The sequence below is a fragment of the Cnephaeus nilssonii genome (genome assembly GCF_951640355.1).
Source record: "Cnephaeus nilssonii genome assembly, chromosome: 18".
Lineage (NCBI taxonomy): Eukaryota > Metazoa > Chordata > Mammalia > Chiroptera > Vespertilionidae > Cnephaeus > Cnephaeus nilssonii.
In genome coordinates, this window is record NC_137089.1 from 23,976,000 (window position 1) to 23,994,786 (window position 18,787).

At 40.6% G+C, this 18,787-nt stretch overlaps 1 protein-coding gene across 1 annotated transcript in view; it reads right to left on the reverse strand.

Moving 5' to 3' along the window:
• The window catches only part of EIF3H (eukaryotic translation initiation factor 3 subunit H), a 96,559-nt gene extending 83,168 nt beyond the window's left edge, over positions 1 to 13,391 (reverse strand). The window contains exon 1 of the mRNA XM_079796036.1: positions 13,232 to 13,391. Within this exon, the coding sequence (XP_079652162.1) occupies positions 13,232 to 13,366 (135 nt within the window). The 5' untranslated portion in view covers positions 13,367 to 13,391. The remainder of the gene's footprint in view (positions 1 to 13,231) is intronic.
• Between the last annotated feature and the right edge of the window lie 5,396 nt (positions 13,392 to 18,787).

The window sequence follows — 18,787 nt, forward strand, 5'->3', positions numbered from 1 at the left end:
CCACAACGTTCAGAGTCTATTCCTCAAAGGATGTAACTTGTTAAATGCTTATTAAAAATCAACCACCTGACACCAACTTACATTTTTGTTAAAATTTATTAGTCATATCGACCTATAGGGATTTAGGACAACATTTTAAAAATCTGTATTAAAAAGTCAAAAGTGAGATTAAACTGATTTATTCAAAATATTTGTGTGTACATGTGTTTGTATGTATGTATATGTATTTTCAAATATGTGTATGTTTCCTTATAAACATCATTATCCTTGCTAAAAATAAAGATTAGATCTACTCCAAAGATTCTTAAAAGTCAGAAATAAAATGACAAACCCGAAAGTACACCAGTTGCTGGCCAGTTGGAGAAGAGGAAAGGGGAGGATGCATGATTCCTAGCAGGCTTTATTCCAGTTTTATAGATTCTGGGAGGTAAGGTCCACAGCCTGAATTTCTCACATCAATCACCATCAAAGAACAGCTATTACTGTAAAAGAATTTTAGTCTCAAAGAAACTGTAATGTCACAGAATCTCCCCTTAGCATGTTCTGTAAAATCAATATCTAGACTTTCATTTAATTCTGGCATCTTTCAATGACTGGTCTGTGAACTTGGCAGTTTTCTTATTTGGTTAAGCCTAGATCATTTCTTCTAACACTGAACAAAGAAGGTAGTTATTGCCAAAATGTAAATTCAAAAAGCAGAAAGCAGCAATAGCCTTAAATTTAACACATTTTATGGCTCGAGTGGGATTGGGGTTCCATTTCATAACTGGCTAAGTCAAATAATAAACAGGATTTAAATCATTGCTGTTAAGTTTTGATGTGAAAGAATTTTAAGGAACTTCAATGGGGGGAAAAAGATATTTTGCTCTGACACATATGGGATTAGTTATAATGCTCCAATACACTTAATCAATATCACTTCTTCAATATTTCAGTTGAAAGAGCATATTTCATTATTATTCTCTTGGATCTAATGCTCACTGATAGTCCACAGTTTTAAAGTTAAATCAACTAATAATTGCTGGAAAACGGGGAGAAAGGCAATGTAGCCTCAAGAAATTCAACAAAATAGCACTGCTCTCATCATAAAAATCAGTCATGACAAACTACAATGATGCAATCAAACATACAAATGTATAATCGCAATTAAAACAATTACATGTTAACTGATAATGATGTGCAATTCATAACATTAAGTTTTTACTTTAACAACTCAACATAAACAACCTGCAAATTTTCACACACGTAGCTAGAAAGTAGTTTTCTAAAGTAAAAAGAGTGCTAAAAAGGCTTAGCTGGAACAAAATTTCTTTCCTCCATCAAAGAAAACAAAAAAATGTCAACACTATTATGAGCTAGCTGTCTTCTTCCTAACACATCTAGTTCATTAAATTCAGAAGCATGGATATCTGAGTGGCTTCTCGGAGAGCGGGCACACCAAGACCTACAGCAGCCCCAGGTGGAAGGTGCAGGGCAGTTCTCCCATCCTGACAGAGCAGGCACCTATGAAGACCGCTGACAATGGTGCGCGTGTCCCCCACACCTGCCGCATGCTCCCCTCAGCATGGTCTGGCAGTCCCCAACTGCCCCTCACCACCCTCTGCCAGCCCCTGACACTCTAGCAAACCCTAGCGAGAACAGCCAGGTGATCCAGGCCCACTCCTCCTATATTATTTCTCTCTTTTTTTTTCACTTAACATATACATGCACCCAGGTACACACAACCAAACACACAGTACTCTAGAAATGTGAGTAAACTCACACAACAACTAGAAACATGCTTCCATCGGAACTCCTTTTAGTAGGAGACAAAAAAATTTGGTTGGAAATCTCTAATCTTTGTAAAATCAAGTTTATATATGTAAGCGCTTTTTTTTAAAACCATAACATAAAATTTACCATCTCAAGAATTATTGTGTACAGTTCAGTAGTATTAAGTATATTCACACTGTTGTGCAACAGATCTCTAGAACTTTAATCCTGAAATATTGAAAGTATATACCCATCAATACTCGTCATTTCCCCGGCAACTACCCTTCTACTTTCTATCTCTATGAGTTTGACTTCTTTAGATACTTCATGTAAGTGATCATATAGTTACAATATTTTCTCTTGTGGTAAGAACTTTTAAGATCTCTTTCAACTTTCAAATATGCTTTACAATATTAACGATAGTATATTAGATCCCCAAAACTTATTTTATAACTGAAAGTTTGTAGCTTTGCCTCCCTTCACCCATTTGGCCCACCCCCAACCTCACACACACCAAAAAAGCATGGACCACTGCATAATTAGAAGGCCTTTCAGTGATTTGGGTTTTGTGTGTGTTTTTTCTGCTTCCTTAACAGGAAGTAGTGCTTCCTAAAACAGGTCCAGAAGGAAATATTAAAGAGTAACATGGCTGCCTCTGAGAAGACGGTGGTTGAAGACAGAAATGAAAGTTTTCACTACGTACTCTTTTTTGCCTTTTGATTTATGTACCATGTGTATCCAGTGTAATGGCTGTTTCATTAAATAGGTTTAATAATTAAAAGGGCTTTAGTTTTTCAGTATAAGAAGTATGCCACAGTAATGCAGGAAGTGATTACTCACCTTCTTTCTCCTGTAGAAGATGATGGGCTTGAGACAGGCCACCCCAAAATGTCCCATAATGGCATATTGATTACTTTGAATTAAAGTTACTTGACAAGCAGCCAGTGACAGAAGCACCTTGAACCTCCACTGTCTCCGTGAGTGCAAGAAATAAATCTCCCCTGTGAAAGGTGCCCTCCCTGCTCCAGGAGGGCTGAGAGACACCCTTATCACTAGAGCTAAGAGATCCAGAGCCAAAGATCTTCTATAAACACTTTATTAATTTACCACCCAAGCCCAAACTTTGTTCAGACTTCTCACTAATACCCAAATCTTGCTTAGATTCCTTTCGCAGGAGCATTAACTTTTTTGTCCTATGAATTCTTCACAAATTGTTTCTTTGTCTAAAAAATATTAAAAGGTGCCTGGTTCAATCACTTCTTTGAGCCTCATTTTATGATCTGAGCATCATATTATAATTCTCCCGTGCACATGTATTAAATCAGTTTTTCTATTTAGCTTGTCTTGCTTTATTTTTAGTTTTATTACTAGTCCAGAATTAATTAGTTTTATTATTAGTCCAGAACTAATTAGTCTAGAAGAACTAAAACAGAGTAGAGGGGGAAATTCTCCCCCTCGCCAATGAGGTCGTTCGAAACAAAATTGAAGATTAGGCATATCTGCACAAATTTAAAACAGGGGTTTTCTTCTAGCCAAAGGGAAAAAAAATCTTGGTTTTAATTGTTTTAAAGACTACCCTTAAACCAAACTTGAAAACAGTACCTACAGCCATCTCTTGGCAACTAAAAGCAAAAGGTAAAGAGGATCTTAAGCTATAAACTTTGGTTTTGTGTAGTGGGTATTTCCAACAGGTTTTTGCATTCTAGGACTACAATTGTCCTTTTAATATGATTATTTACTCAGCAGTATTGTGTGATGGTCAAGTACAAAATGGAATCTGTAAGGCCAGCCAGTCACATGAGGCCTTTCCAATAGTTCAGGAAAGAGACCAAGGTTTGGCAGCAGCCACTGAGCAGATCGGACTCCTTTCATTCTCAGCCTCACTCCACTTCTGCAACCATGTCTGACAAACTTGATATGGCTGAGACTGAGAAATCTGATAAGTCAAAAGTGAAGAAGACAGAAATGCAAGAGAAAAAACCCCACTGCCTTCAAAAGAAATGACTGAACAGGAGAAGCAAGCAGGAAAATCGTACACATACCATCAATATGCACTGTACGTTCCACAAGTATTGCCTTCTTCTTTTAACTGCTTAACTTTGTAAAATGCAAAGAGGTTCCATCAAGTTTAAATGACTGAGCTGCCCCTTTTCCCATCAGAGAACTACTGACAAAGAAGGAGGCACCTGCCTCTCCATTTGCCTGTCCGGCTGGCAGAGAAGGAACAGCGCTCATGTGTTGGTGAAGGAAGAAGCTCGGTGGGACAACAGTGAAATCCAGAGTAAAAATCAAGCTGGTCCAAGATGTCCTACAGGCTGTAGAATGCAGAGTAACCAGAATGCCGTTTTCTTTTGGTTAAAATCCTTTTAATTATTGGTATGCACAATTTTTTAAAAATATGCAAATAAAAACATTTTGAAACCAGAAAGGAAAGCAAGAAATGAAGAGTACAGACAATACAGTTATAAGATTAAAATATAAGTGACCTTAAGAGAATCCAAGGAAAACTAAGGAAAAATCAAAGACGATACCAGAAGTCTGGGTAACTTGGTGTTATCACTAACAGACAAGAAATATTTACTGAACTGAATCACTTTAATAAGCATACTAACAAGCCTGCTTAATTTTAAAAATAAAGACAAAGATTTTTGAAAATCACAATTTTCAGTGCCAAGAAATAGCACAGCACTCCAATACTCTGTAGTGGGGGGCGTGAACTGAACCATATATACAACTATTCTGGAGAACAAGTTGGCAAGATACTTAAGAAAATGCATAACCTTTAACCTGCTAACTTCAATTCTGGGTATTTACTAAAGCATAGGAAAAACACTAGAAAAGTAAACCCCAAAATCTTAATGGTGCTAACCAACCTCATGTTATGAGCTTATAATCTAGCTAATTATCATTGTGTGGTTTTTTTTTTTGTGATTTTTCCAAACTTGGCTTACAAATAATGTATACTGGTTTTGTGTTTTTGTTTTTAATATATTTCTGTTGATTTCAGAGATGAAGGGAAAGGGAGAGAAAGAAACATCAATGATGAGAGGGAATCATTGATCAGCTGTCTCCTGCACGCCCCCCGACCGCCCCCCCCCCCGCCCCGCCCCGGCCTCCTGGGGATCGAGCCCACAACCTGGGCATGTGCCCTTGATTGGAATAGAACTTCGGACCCTTCAGTCCACAGGCCAAAGCTCTATCAACTGAGCCAAATCAGCTAGGGCTGTTTTTGTTTTATACCCTTGACATTTAGGTACTATTTAGGGGGAATATAAATCTTAAAATTGTATGCCAAAATACAGCTGATATTTAGACTCAAAGAGTCAAAAAGTTTTGTATTTTGACCAAATTAATACTGAGTTACCATTATTTTGCTGAATCAATTTTTTATTTTTCTTATATGCTTGGGCTTGGTACCAACATTAAAAAAAAAATACAGAACACTATTCTGGCACAAAGCAGTATCCATTTCAGCCCTTTCAGGTTTAATGGAACAATACAGTTTGCTATCAAAGAGATGGATGTGTAAATTATACTGTACTTTGCTATTAAATCTTAATCTTTACAGGATATAACCATTTTATAGAATGATCTACAAATAGAAGCTTATGAGAAAAACTACAGCTTTTAGTATATTTTGCCTTGGAGTATATTTTTTCATATATTGCCAAATTAAGTAATATCCAAGTACCATACTTTCAATATTTTACAAAAACAAACTTGTAAACTAATTTACAAGAGAAAAGCAAATGCATCTAAATTTTCATCTAAGTGCTGAAATCAGAAGCTCTCATCAGAGAAACCAAGGTAGAGTTGGTAGAGTAAAAGTGAGAATATTTGACCACAAAAATAAGAACTGGCAAAACCCTCTTCAAAGCCCAATGCTCTGTAGAGGCTTTTCTCCCCAATACTGGGGCTAGAACTGAGCTAAAAATCCAGAAAATGCTGCCAAGGTTTAAAACACCTAGAGTTGCTCAGCCAAACACATGAAATCCTGGGTATAAAAGAAGATGAGAAGTTATAATTTTATAGAAACTAGTTGAAGTCAAAAGTGACAAGAAATCAAAAGATAAGAAGCCAACAGTCTGATGTATCCTAACTGTGCACCCCCGCCCTTTAATGTCAGAGAGTAGGCATGTGAAGAGAACTGTATGCCATTTCAGCTAGGCCAGGCATGTTGCAACAACTCAAGTTAAAATTTTTCTTTATATTCCATTTACTTGGCAAAGCATCCAGTTTGGAATCCCACTATAACTAATACCAATATTAAAATCCATACCAACAACTAGAACTATTATCGACAATGCTTAAACATCATTAGGAAATTATATATATTTACTAGAGTCCCGGTGCACGAAATTCGTGCACGGGGGAGGGGGGGGCCTCAGCCCAGCCTGCACCCTCTCCAATCTGGGATCCCTCTCACAATCCAGGACTGCTGGCTCCCAACTGCTCGCCTGCCTGCCTTCCTGATTGCCCCTAACCGTTTCTGCCTGCCAGCCTGATCACCCCCTAACCACTTCCCTGCCAGCCTGATTGATGACTAACTGCTCCCCTGCAGGCCTGGTCACCCCTAACTGCCTTCCCCTGCAGGCCTGGTCACCCCTAACTGCCTTCCCCTGCAGGCCTGGTCACCCCTAACTGCCTTCCCCTGCAGGCCTGGTCACTCCTAACTGCCCTCCCCTGCAGGCCTGGTCTCCCCCAACTGCCCTCCCCTGTAGGCCTGGTCTCCCCCAACTCCTCTCCCCTGCAGGCCTGGGTCACCCCTCCCCCATCTGCCCTTCCCTGCAGGCCCGGTTGCCCCCAACTTCCCTCCTCTGCCAGCCTGGTCACCCCTAACTGCCCTCCCCTGCAGGCTTGATCGCCCACAACTGCCCTCCCTTGCAGGCCTGGCTCCCCCGCAACTGCCCTTCCCTGCAGGCCTGGTCGCCCCCAACTTCCCTCCTCTGCCAGCCTGGTCACCCCTAACTGCCCTACCCTGCAGGCTTGATCGCCCACAACTGCCCTCCCTTGCAGGCCTGGTCCCTCCCAACTGCCCTCCCCTGCTGGCCTGATCGCCCACAACTGCCCTCCCTTGCAGACCTGGTCCCTCCCCTGCTGGCCATCTTGTGTCCACATGAGGGCAGCCATCTTGTGTGTTGGAGTGATGGTCAATTTGCATATTACTCCTTTATTAGATAGGACAGAGGCCTGGTGCAAGGGTGGGTGCCGGCTGGTTTGCCCTGAAGAGTATCCCAGATCAGGGTGGGGGTTCCCTTGGGGCATGGGGCGGCCTGAGTGAAGGGCCTGTGGTGGTTTGCAGGCTGGCCATGCCCCTCAGAGACCCAAGCGGAGGCCCTGGTGTCTGTGATTTATCTATCTTCTATAATTGAAGCTTTGTAGCCCTGAGTGGAGTCCAGGACCGGCCAGGGTGTGCGGGAAGCTTGGCTTCCTTCATTGCCAGGGAAACCCAAGCCCCCTGCTAGCTCCATGGCCACAGACAACTTGGTTGGGTTAATTTGCATACTCGCCCGATTGGCTGGTGGGTGTAGCAGAGGTACGGTCAATTTGCATATTACTCTTTTATTATATAGGATTACAGTAAGAAGGCAATGCATTATCCTCATATTAAAGCAGAAGATGGGGCAGAGTAGGCTAGAAGGGATCAATGTGCAAAAAAAGCAGACATATGTAATGTTTTCAACAATAAAAATTTTTATAATAAAATTATCAAGCAGAATAAACTGAGGCCCAGGGACACTAATTCAATCATCTCCTTCATGAGAAATGCTGTGTATGCTAGGCTCCTTAAATTATCCCAAGACAGCTACAAGAAACAACACTAGCAGTTTGTCATCACTACTGTACATGCCATGAACACAGGAGGCACTGTCAGAAAAAAGTTGTTAAAGGCAATAGATTTCAATTTCAGTAAGCCCTCTGACCTTAAGGAAAAGGAACAATGGCCAGAATATCTGCAGGATTTATCCAAATATTGGAAGTATACTGAGATGGAAAAGTCAGATGGACTTAGTTAGGAAACTACATTAGGAATACCTACTAATTCTTCCTCCCTAACTTCCCTTAATATACCTTCTGTTTTCCTCAATGTTTTCCCAATATCTTAACCTGTGTGACCCAGAGACTAAATGTTGCCTTTTTCCAACTTGAGATTATTTACTAAACTAGAGGCCCAGTGCACGAAATTCATGCCCTGGGGGGGGAGTCCCCCCAGCCTGGCCTGTGCCCTGTCACAGTGTGGGAGCCCTGCAATTGATCGCCCCAAAGAGGTAGGCCCCACCCATCCAGGGCTCCTCGATGGATTGTCCCAAAGAGGTAGGGTGGAGCCGGGACCCCCAAGACCCCCACGCAGGCCTCGCCGTGCGGAGCCGGAAGGAGGCAGGACCCGCAGGCAGGCCTCGCCACGCAGAGCTGGGAGGAGGCGGGACTCCCAGGCAGGCTCCATGCCGCGCATGCAGTGCCAAGCCCAGCCCCAACCACCTGCGCATGCCCACTGTGCGCTCAGCCATCTTGTGACGACGGCATGAGGGCATCATGGCGTGACAACCACTTAGGCTTTTATTAGTAAGGATTGATTTCTTTTAGCTATAAATATGACAATTACATACTAAGATTATGATATTAGCTTTCTCATATATTCTTGAGGACCTTGTCCAGCATGGGTCAATAAACTATGTTCTTAATGATAATACTAAGGCATCAAAACATGGCTAAGCTGTGTTCAATATTTTCTGGCTATAGGGGCAGAAAGTTATGTAATACAGTTCAGAAAGATTCAAACTTAAAATGGCTAAAATGTAAAAATTGATGTTGAGTTTCAAGTTATCCCACTGAACTATTCACACATGTAAAGTAACTTATTCTCCACTAAAGTCAGAAAATGAAGGAAGGAGCCAAGAGCCATACAATTTTTATTTTTGTTAAAATGGTAAAAGGCCAAACCATTTTCTATGTAAGACCAGAATTTGAACAAGAGCTTCCATTTCATAGAGGTTAACAAGCTGTTATCTAGACTCTGTAACTTCATATTGTTTCACTCACACACACACACACACACACACACACACACACACACAAAATAGTGATACATATCATAGCCTCATATAAGCCCTTTATAAATCTTAATTATTCATTTGTTCACAAAACACTTTGATCAACATTTTCTCATTAGAGCTTAATAACCATCAGGTAAGTAGGGCAGAGATAACATCTACCCCCAAAGCTATCACAGGATCAGATATAACCTAATCAAACTTGCCTACACAGGGTCTTGTAAACAGCAGATGCTTAAGTAACATTAGTGATTTTTCTTTATTTTTTTAAATTTATTTTATTGATTTTTTACAGAGAGGAATAGAGTTAGAAACATCGATGAGAGAGAGAAACATCCATCAGCTGCCTCCTGCACACCCCCTACTGGGGATGTGCCCGCAACCAAGGTACATGCCCTTGACCGGAATCGAACCTGGGACCCTTCAGTCCACGGGCTGACGCTCTATCCACTGAGCCAGACCGGTCAGGGCAGTGATTTTTCTTACTTATAACAACAATGACACCTAAAAAGACAAAGAACTATGAGCAAGTTTGTAAGGCTAACTGGTCTTCTAGCCTCACTCGCGTGCTCTTTTCTCACCAACACACTAGCATTTACTGAACCAGTTTCCTCACGATTCATTTTCAAGAATATTTCTGTACCACGGGACTGTAATAATTGATTCACAATATTTGAGTGCTTTCTACGTGTTGGTCAATGTTCTAGACACTTGTAAAAGTTGTAGTGAACAAATCTGGCGTTGGTCCTGCTCTCAGGAAGTTGATATTTTAGTGTGAGAATACAAACAAGCAACAAGTAAATAGTGATATAAGAAGGGTCAGTGAACTGATGAGGAAGGACACTTTAGATTAGTCAGAAGGTCCCTGTGAGGTGACATCTGAGCTGACATCTGATGACAAAAAAAATATATGGAGGGCAGCCAGTTTGGCTCAGCAGTTGAGCATCGACCGTGAATCAGGAGATCAAGGTTTGACTTCTGGTCAGATACATGCCTGGGTTGTGGGCTTGATCCCCAGTAGGGGGCATGCAGGAAGCAGCCAGTCAATGATTCTCTCTCCCTCTTTCTGAAATCAAAACCATATTTTTTAAAAGAAGTATATATAACTCTCACTTTTTCATTTATTAGTAACATTCTCCACCTTACTTCCAATAAAGGAGGGATAAGGTAGCTAATAATTTCAAACAATAAGGCAACTTTTTACATAAAAGGGAAAACAACATTTAAAAGGTAATAGATTTTGCCCGATGGTATGGCTCAGTTAGTTGAATGTTGTCCCATGCACCAAGAGGTCACCGGTTCTATTCCTGGTCAGGGCACATGCCCAGGATTTCAGACTCAATCCCCAGTAGGGGGCGTGCAGGAGGAAGCCAATCAATGATTCTCATCATGATGCTTCTATCTCTTCCTCTCCCTTCCTCTCTCTAAAAATCAACACAAACATTTTTTTTTTAAAGGTAATAGATTTTAAGCACTGGAACTATGTAAGACACAAATGTTTTACACTTTAGCCTTCAGATTACCATCTCAGTGACAAAGGAAAAATACATAAACAGTAAACCATTAATTAACAGTGTATGATCATATGCCAAGATGAATACAAGCCATCATCATAAAAAGTTCAGAGAAAGGAAAAGATCAATGTGGACCACAGCAGTACTTTTCAAACATTAATATGCTATAAATCATCTGATACACTAGGTCAGGAGAGGGGCCTGAGATTCTGAGATATTTTATTTCTACCCTTCTAACAAGCTACCCAAGGCCAATCTGCTTGTCTTGCTGGTCCATGGACCATATTTTATAAGTATCGTAAGTATAATGCACACTAGTGGCCCAGTGCATGAAATTCATGCATTGGGGGGGGGGGGGGAGTATCCCTCAGCTCAGCCTGCACCCTCTCCAATCTGGGACCCCTCGAAGGATGTCCTACTGCCAGTTTACAGGGATTAGGCCTAAACCGGCAGTTGGACATCCCTCTCACAATCCGGGACTGCTGGTTCCTAACCGCTCACCTGCCTGCCTGCCTGATTGCCCTTAACCACTCTGACTGCCAGCCTGCTCGCTTCCAACTGCCCCTCGCCGCCGGCCTGCTTGCCCCCAGATGCCCCCCCCACCAGCCTGATCACCCCCAACTGCCCCCTGTGCCACTCTGCTTGCCCCCGACTGCCCCCCCTGCTGGCCTGCTTACCCCACCTTCCCTCCCCACTGGCCTGCTCACCCCCAATTGCCTCCCTGCTGGCCTGCTCACTCCAAACTGCCCCCCTCACTGTCCTGATCACCCCCAACTGACCCCCACTGATGGCCTGCTCACCCCCAGCTGGCCCCCCTGCTGGTCTGCTCACCCCCAATGGCCCCCACCATTGGCCTGATCACCCAAAACTGTTGTCCCATCCTGGCCTGATCACCCACAACTGCCCTCCCCTCTTGGCCTCTAACCACCTCTACCTTGGCCCCACCACCATGGCTTTGTCCAGAAGAACGTCCAGAAGTTCTCCTGGAAGGTCTCCCAGTCTAATTAGCATATTACCCTTTTATTAGTATAGATAAGAAAGATAAGATTCAAAGTGGTTTGGGAGCACAAAGTAGGTTTTATATAAGTTCAACAGAAGAATTAGCTTGATCTTGTCTAGGAACAATGAGACCACTTGACTACAATGAAGATCCACTCCTCCATCCCAAAAAGATGTGCTGAGCACTAATTCTGTGCAGGGTACAGTAAAAGACATATTGACAAGTCTAACAGAATGGACAATTAAATGGAGATACCATTTCACACAAGGAAAAAAGCCATGTAGTTATTCATTAACAGTCAGATAAAGAAATTTGTTATATCCATACAATGAAATGCTGTATAGCAATGAAAATGAATGAATTGCAATTACTCTAGAATGGACTAATCTCAATCATGGTGTAATATATATATGTGTGTGTGTGTGTGTGTGTGTGTGTGTGTGTATGACACAGAAAAACATACTATGATTTAATTCATTCATATGTGTTAATATAAACAGGCAAAACTAAACAAAATGTTTAGGAATACTTGTGTAGTGAAGCTACTAAAAAAATTACTGAATCAAAGATCACAATATTGTAGTGATAATAGGGTGGGGAGAAGGGATAGGAGAAAAGGATGAAATGAAAAGGAGCTTCAAAGATATTTGCAATGTTCTGTTTCTGAGGCTGAATAGCAGGTGAGTGAATATATATTTTGTGATTATTCAAATTACTAGAGGCTCGATGTACGAAATTTGTGCAAGAGTAGGCCTTCCTTCCCCTGGCTGCCCGCACCAGCTTCCCTCTGGCACCCGGGACCCAGGCTTCCCTCGCAGCCCCAGCTTCATCCGGAATGTCGTTCGAAAGGACATCCGGAAGGATGTCAGGGAGGATGTCCGGTCTAATCAGCACATTACGCTTTTATTATTATAGATGTATTATAGACACTATTTTGCATGTATGACATTTTGATTTCCTTTTTACACTTCTTTGCTAATGTTATCCGTTATATTTTTAAAGACTTAGGAAATTGGTGGTGGCAGATTCTAAAAGCAGTGACTTAAAGAAACAGTGGAAGACTGCTAATAGAGACAATTTTTAACCATTGACTTCAAGAGGAAAAATATGGGGATTAAGAATGGAACACAATGCTAAGAGACAGAGCTGAACATTTTACCATGGGAATGTCTTGAAAATGTTAAGACATTAAGGGAAAGGTAATATTAAAGAAACAGAGGAATTGATAAATAAGACCAAAGGTAGGAAAGAAAAGGTTCAAGAATATAAGAAAAAAAATAGGTCGTGGCCACTATCAAGATGTCAGGAACAAATAATATTAAACATCAGGCTTACCAAACAGTTCTGTGTGGCTAGAATGGACAGTTCCTAGGAAGTTTGGAAATACTAGGAATTAAACCTAAACACAAAAGCAAGGACATCTTGGTGGGCCTTGAACTCATTGCAAAGTCACTGAAAACATTTCAGAAAGGCAGTTACCAAGATCTGGACTTTCACATACTTTTTATAAAAGTATAAAAAGCAGACTGAAGAAAAGTTTACCCTACTCTCCCCTTCCAATAGCCCCCGATTCCTAGATCCTTCTCGACACCCAGGGGTAACCTACTTGTCTCCCAGAAAAGTTTTTCTCCAAGTCCTCTCCCCCGAGCACCTCAAAACAAGACCCCAAGCATCTGTCACACACACCCCTAGCCTCGGTCCCCTTTCTCGGCCCTCAATTCCCCCGTCAGACGGCAGAGAAAGCTGTAGCGCCTGCCAAACCAAACGTGGAGACGAAAGAGGAGGATTTTCAGGGAAACCCTTGGCCCAGCCTCACTTAGCCCAGAGGGGAGGCTGCCGGGGAGCGCTCCAGACGGGACCCGGCTGGGAACTGGGCTCCCCGCGTGGGCCCGGGAAGACGGCACCCCACTCACCAGGCCGTCTATCTGCACTTGCTTCACGGCCGAATCTCCGGCCCCGCCTTTGCCCTTGCCTTTCCCTGCCGCACCGGTGGCGGAGCTGGAAGAAGTGGTGGCCGAGCCGGTGCCTTCCTTGCGGGACGCCATCATTCCAGCGGGACAGGAAGAAAGAGAAACGTGAGTAACCGGAAGCGGAAGTACAAGCTTCGCGTGACGTCATACGCAGTGCGCCGTCCGAGGGGCGGAGCGGGGAGGAAAGGCTAGAGTAGGGCCCCGCCTCCCTCCAACTCCTTCCCTAACGGAATCCTTTGCACATGCGCATTGTGCGTTTGAGGCTTTCCAGATACAACGCTTGAAGACAAGTAGACTTTTTTAAAAAAAAGACTTTGTGACCAACACGGCAGAGATTGGAATGGCGTGTCTAGAAGCCAAGGAACCCAAGGATTGCCGGGAACACCGGAAACAAAGGGAAAGGCATGGAGCAGATTCTCCTTTATTGCCTTCAGGGAGAGCATGGCCCTGAGGACACCCCAACTTCAGGCAGTGAGACCACACATTTCTGTTGTTTTAAGCCATGCAGTTTGTGGTACTTTGTTATAGCAGCCCTAAGAAATTAATACAACTTATTTATGTGCTACTGCATTGGTGTATTATGCACATTATAAAACATCCACTGAAATAGATACTGAAAAATGTGTAAAGATGAAAAACTAATGTTTAAAACATTAGTCTTGTTAACTTGTAGTGTACAAAGAGTTTGAGATCAATGACATTGAATATTTGCCGTTTTTAATCTTTTTATTTTGGGGGAAAATAAAATGTTCTCCACTTTATGTTTAGTCTGTTTCCATTTAGGCTATTGATATTAGCATTGTAATTCACACTTATATGGTGTCCCATGTGTAAAAATGCTTTCACTTCTAATTTTTTTATTACCCCAATTCCCAATCTTGCAAACTATGAAGAGTTTCACTAACTCCCATTACAAACATTAGGAAACAGACGTGAATTATCCAACCTTATTCTGTTCATTACTGGTGAGCAGTATTGCATTTTGTCTTATGTAATTTTAGATAACGGTCTCTAACCACTTAGATTATACAGAAATTAATTTTTTTTCAGAATTACCAGAATAGACCTTTGCTGCTGTTAGTTTCATGTAAGATTTACATAAGAACCAAGAAGTAATTTTATGCAAAGTGTTGAAGTATGATGCCAAATATATTCCGTAAAAATAACAGACTTAAGTGTGAAATACACATCTAAAGTATTTATTTATTTATTTAATCCTCACCCAAGGATATTTTTCCATTGATTTTAGAGAGAGTGGAAGACAGAAATAACGATGTGAAAGAAACACATCGATTGGTTGTGAGGAGCCTGCAACCGAGGTATGTGCCCTTGACCAGAATTGAACCAGGGACCCTTAGGTCTGCAGACCGATGCTCTATCCACTGAGCCAAACTGGCTAGTGCCAAGTCTCAACTATATAAAGGAATACTTGACAGCTTTAGAAAACCATCTTAGATAAGGAATTTATAACTTTGTCTGCTTCCAAATACATTTTGCCTAGTCCTTATTTGGGAAATATTTACTTATTCAATAAATATCTAGGCAGAACTGATGAAGGGTATTTCCTGCCCTGAGGTTTTTGTTGTGAGGGTCTGGTTTCATATTACAATCTGGGAACAGAAACAGTTATACCTGAAAAATTCCTAATGATACAACATAAAAAGTTGTATCCATTATTTTTCAAGTACACATGAAATATTTATCAAAACAGACCACAACCGGGGCCAGAGAGAAAGTCTCCACAAATTTAGAACTATTGAAGGTTGATTGTAGTAGAATTACACTAGAAATCAGTAAGAGAAAAATAATCAAAAAGAAAAGAGAAGAAGAAGAAAATCCCTCATGGAAGAACCAGATCTAGAAGTTTGTGCCTATCATTGGCTAGCTGGAATTATGAGCACCAGAAAGCAGGTTACTTACAAATAACAATACATTTATTAATTGCCTTATCCTACTATATATATGGTTTTGTTTCAGAATTACAATACCAATATTACTAGTCACAATAAAACTGGTAAGTAAAGTTTTAAATTCCTTTGTAATTTTTTAGCCTTGGAAATATCCCACTAAGATTTTCCAGACATGTGTGCTAATCACACTACATAGGTTCCTTCAACCTAACCCAAGACAGTGCATGTGGCCCCTGTGCATGAAACAGCCCACAGCCATCCCCAATTTACAATGATTTGACTTAAGATATCTTTTACTTTATAGTGATGCAAAAGTGATTCACGTTCAGTAAAAACCATACTTCAAATTAATTAATAAAGCAATTAATACTTCAAATTTTGAATTTCGATCTTTTTCCAGGCTAGCAATATGCGGTATGATACTCTCTCATGATGCCGGGCAGGGCAGTAAAACACAGCTCCTAAGTCAAATTGAGATCTGGATGGTAAGTAATCAATACTTTACAGTATACTGTGTTGCCAACGTCTTATGCATATTGTGTTCTGAGCATGTTTATGGTAGGCTAGGATAAGCTATGATATTAGTTTAGGTGTGTTAAATGCATTTTCAGCTGAGATATTTTCAACTTATAATGAGTTTATAGGGACCTAACCTCATCATAAATCTAGGAGCATCTGTACAAAGAGAGGGAGGGAGAGACACATGAAGTAGAATTTGAAATAGGAAGTCAATATAGAAACAATGTCACTTCCTTCATTTGGATTTCTGGTTTGCTTTTTATCTCACTGGCTACTCCCTTCTTCTGTCACCATTGATGATTTCTCTATCCTTCCCCAACTTTTTAATATTGAAGGAACTGCACCAGAGTTCTGTTCTTCTACATCTTTGTTCCCTTATCTCTACTCCCTATCATGGTGATCTCATCCACTCTCAGACCTCTAAACTTCATGCATATACTGATGAATCCCAAATTTATATTTCCCCAGACCTCTCCACTGAACTCCACACCAGCATGTCTATCTGCCTATTCAACATCTCCTCTTAAATGTCCAACTGGTACCTCCAACTTAACCTTTGTAAAATTGAGCTCCAACTCCCCCCCCCCAAAAAAATTGTTCTTCATATAGTCTTCCCCATCTCATTTGATGACAGCTCTGTTTTTCTAATTAATAAGACCAAAACTCTTGACTCCTCTGTTTTCCTCTCACCCTGATCCATCAGATACTCCTCAAGGCTTAATCTTAAAATGTATTCAAAATTTAGACTTCTTCTGAGAAGATGTAAAAATATTTTTCCCTGCTCCTCCCAATAAGTGCATCTAAACCCCTGGGCATTCTAGGTAGAAGAAAAATTAGAAGACTTTGCAAGGTGAAAGAAGAAGGAAGACTGGCTAGGGACATTGGGACCCAAAGAATAAGAGAGTTGTGATTGCCACTTATGTTCCATGCTTGGAGCTGAAGTCCAGTGACCTGGAAACACCAACAGGTACAAACAAAACAAAACACAACACAAAAAGCCTCCAGTAACTGCACTCTGTCAGTGGCGATTATGTGGAGAATTTGACCTTTAACCCTTATCAGACCATAATGAGGCAGCCACTCCATCCCCCATAGCAATAAGGAGAACATCAACCCCATGAAGGAAACCTGGAGAGCAGTAATAAGGCAATCCTACCCCTTTCATCCAGGAGGTATTACTGGAAGCCTCGTTGGAGCTGGAACTTCAATCCCCCACCAGTGACAAAGAACTGTTCCCACTCCTGAGAGAATCAGTGAAGGCTGAACATGGAACTTCTATTTGTACCCTCATGGGGCAGTAAAAGGAAGGACTCCCTCCTTCCATTGCCAGAGCTATGTCAGAAAAAGCCAACTAAAACAGGAGGCCTCAAGATCCAAAGTTCCATAACAAAATGTGCAAAAATCGACGCTTCAATTGAAAAGTCATCATCTCACCAAGAACCAGAAAGATATCAAACTGAATGAAGAAAGGCAATCAATAGATGCCAACACTGACATGACAGAGATCTTAGGGTTATCTGTAAAGATTTTGAAGCAGCCATCGTACAATGTTTCAACTACCAATTATAAACACACTTAATATAAAATGTTTCAGCAAAGAAATTGAAAGTCTCAGCCAAGATATAGAAGATATAAATAGGAACCAAATGGAAATTTAGAACTTAAAAAATACAATAGCTAAAAATAAAAACTCGATGGGCTTAACAGAAGAATGGAAAGGACAGAGGGAAAAAAATCAGTAATTGGAGATGCAACATAGAAATTACCCAATCTGTACACAGATGAACAGAATATAAAATGGTACAGCCACTGTGAGAAAGAGTATGGCAGTTTTTTTTTTTTAAATTAAACATAGAATTACCAAATGGCCCAGCAATTCCACATCTAGGTATATACCCAAAAGTATTGAAAGCAAGGATGTAAACAAATATTTGTACACCAATATTCATAGCAGCATTACTCAAAATAGCCAAAAGTTGAAAACTATTCAACAGATAAATTAATAAACAAAATGTGACATATACATAAAATTGAATATTATTCAGCCTTAAGAAGAAATGAAAGTCAGATACATGCTACAACATGGATGAATTTTAAAAACATTATGCTAAATGAAATGTCAGATACAAAAGAACAAATATTGTAGGATTTTATTTATATTAAGTACCTAGAATAGTCAAATTTATAGGGAAAGTAGAATAATGGTTACCAGGAGTTGGGAAGAGGGAGGAATAGGGAGTGATTATTTAATGAGTGGAGAGTTTCAATTTGGGATGGTGGAAAAATAGTAATGGTTGTACACAATGTGGACACACTTAATGACACTGAACTGTACACTTAAAAGGGGTTTAAATGTTAAAGTTTGTGTTATTTTTCCACAATAAAAAAAAAAGTGGACTGGAACAAAAAAAATGAACAGAGCCTTGAAGAACTGTGGAACTATAAGAAAAAAAAACTTAAAAAAATAGTCCTGCCCTGGCCTAGTGGCTCAGTTGATTGAAGCATCATCCATGCACCAAAAGGTTGTGGGTTTGATTCTGGGTCAGGGCATATACCTAGGTTGCCGGTTTGATCCCCAGGGCAAGAACAGCAGGTAACGACTGATGTTTTTCCTCTCTCTCTCTCTCTCTCTCTCTCTCTCTCTCTCATTTCTTCTCTCTCTAAAATCAATAAAAACATGTCCTCAGGTGAGGATAAGTAAGTAAATAAATAAATAAAATATAACAATCCTGTCATAGAAGTCTTAGAAAGAGAAAAGAAAAGGAGCAGGAAAGTAATTTAAAAAAAGAAAGAAAAAGAAAGAAAGAAAGAAAGAAAGAAAGAAAGAAAGAAAGAAAGAAAGAAAGGGAGCAGGGATTAAAAGTTATTAAAGAACTAGCGCCTGAAAACTTCCTTAATATTAGGGGAAAGTCATAGCCTACAAATTAAAGAAGCTTGAGCAAATTCCAAATAGGATACATCCAAAGAAATGCACACCAAGATATATCAGAGTCAAACTTCTAAAAGCCAAAGAAAACATCTTGAAAGCAGCAAGAGACAAGGCCTTACTTTTTAAGAGAAAAATAATTGG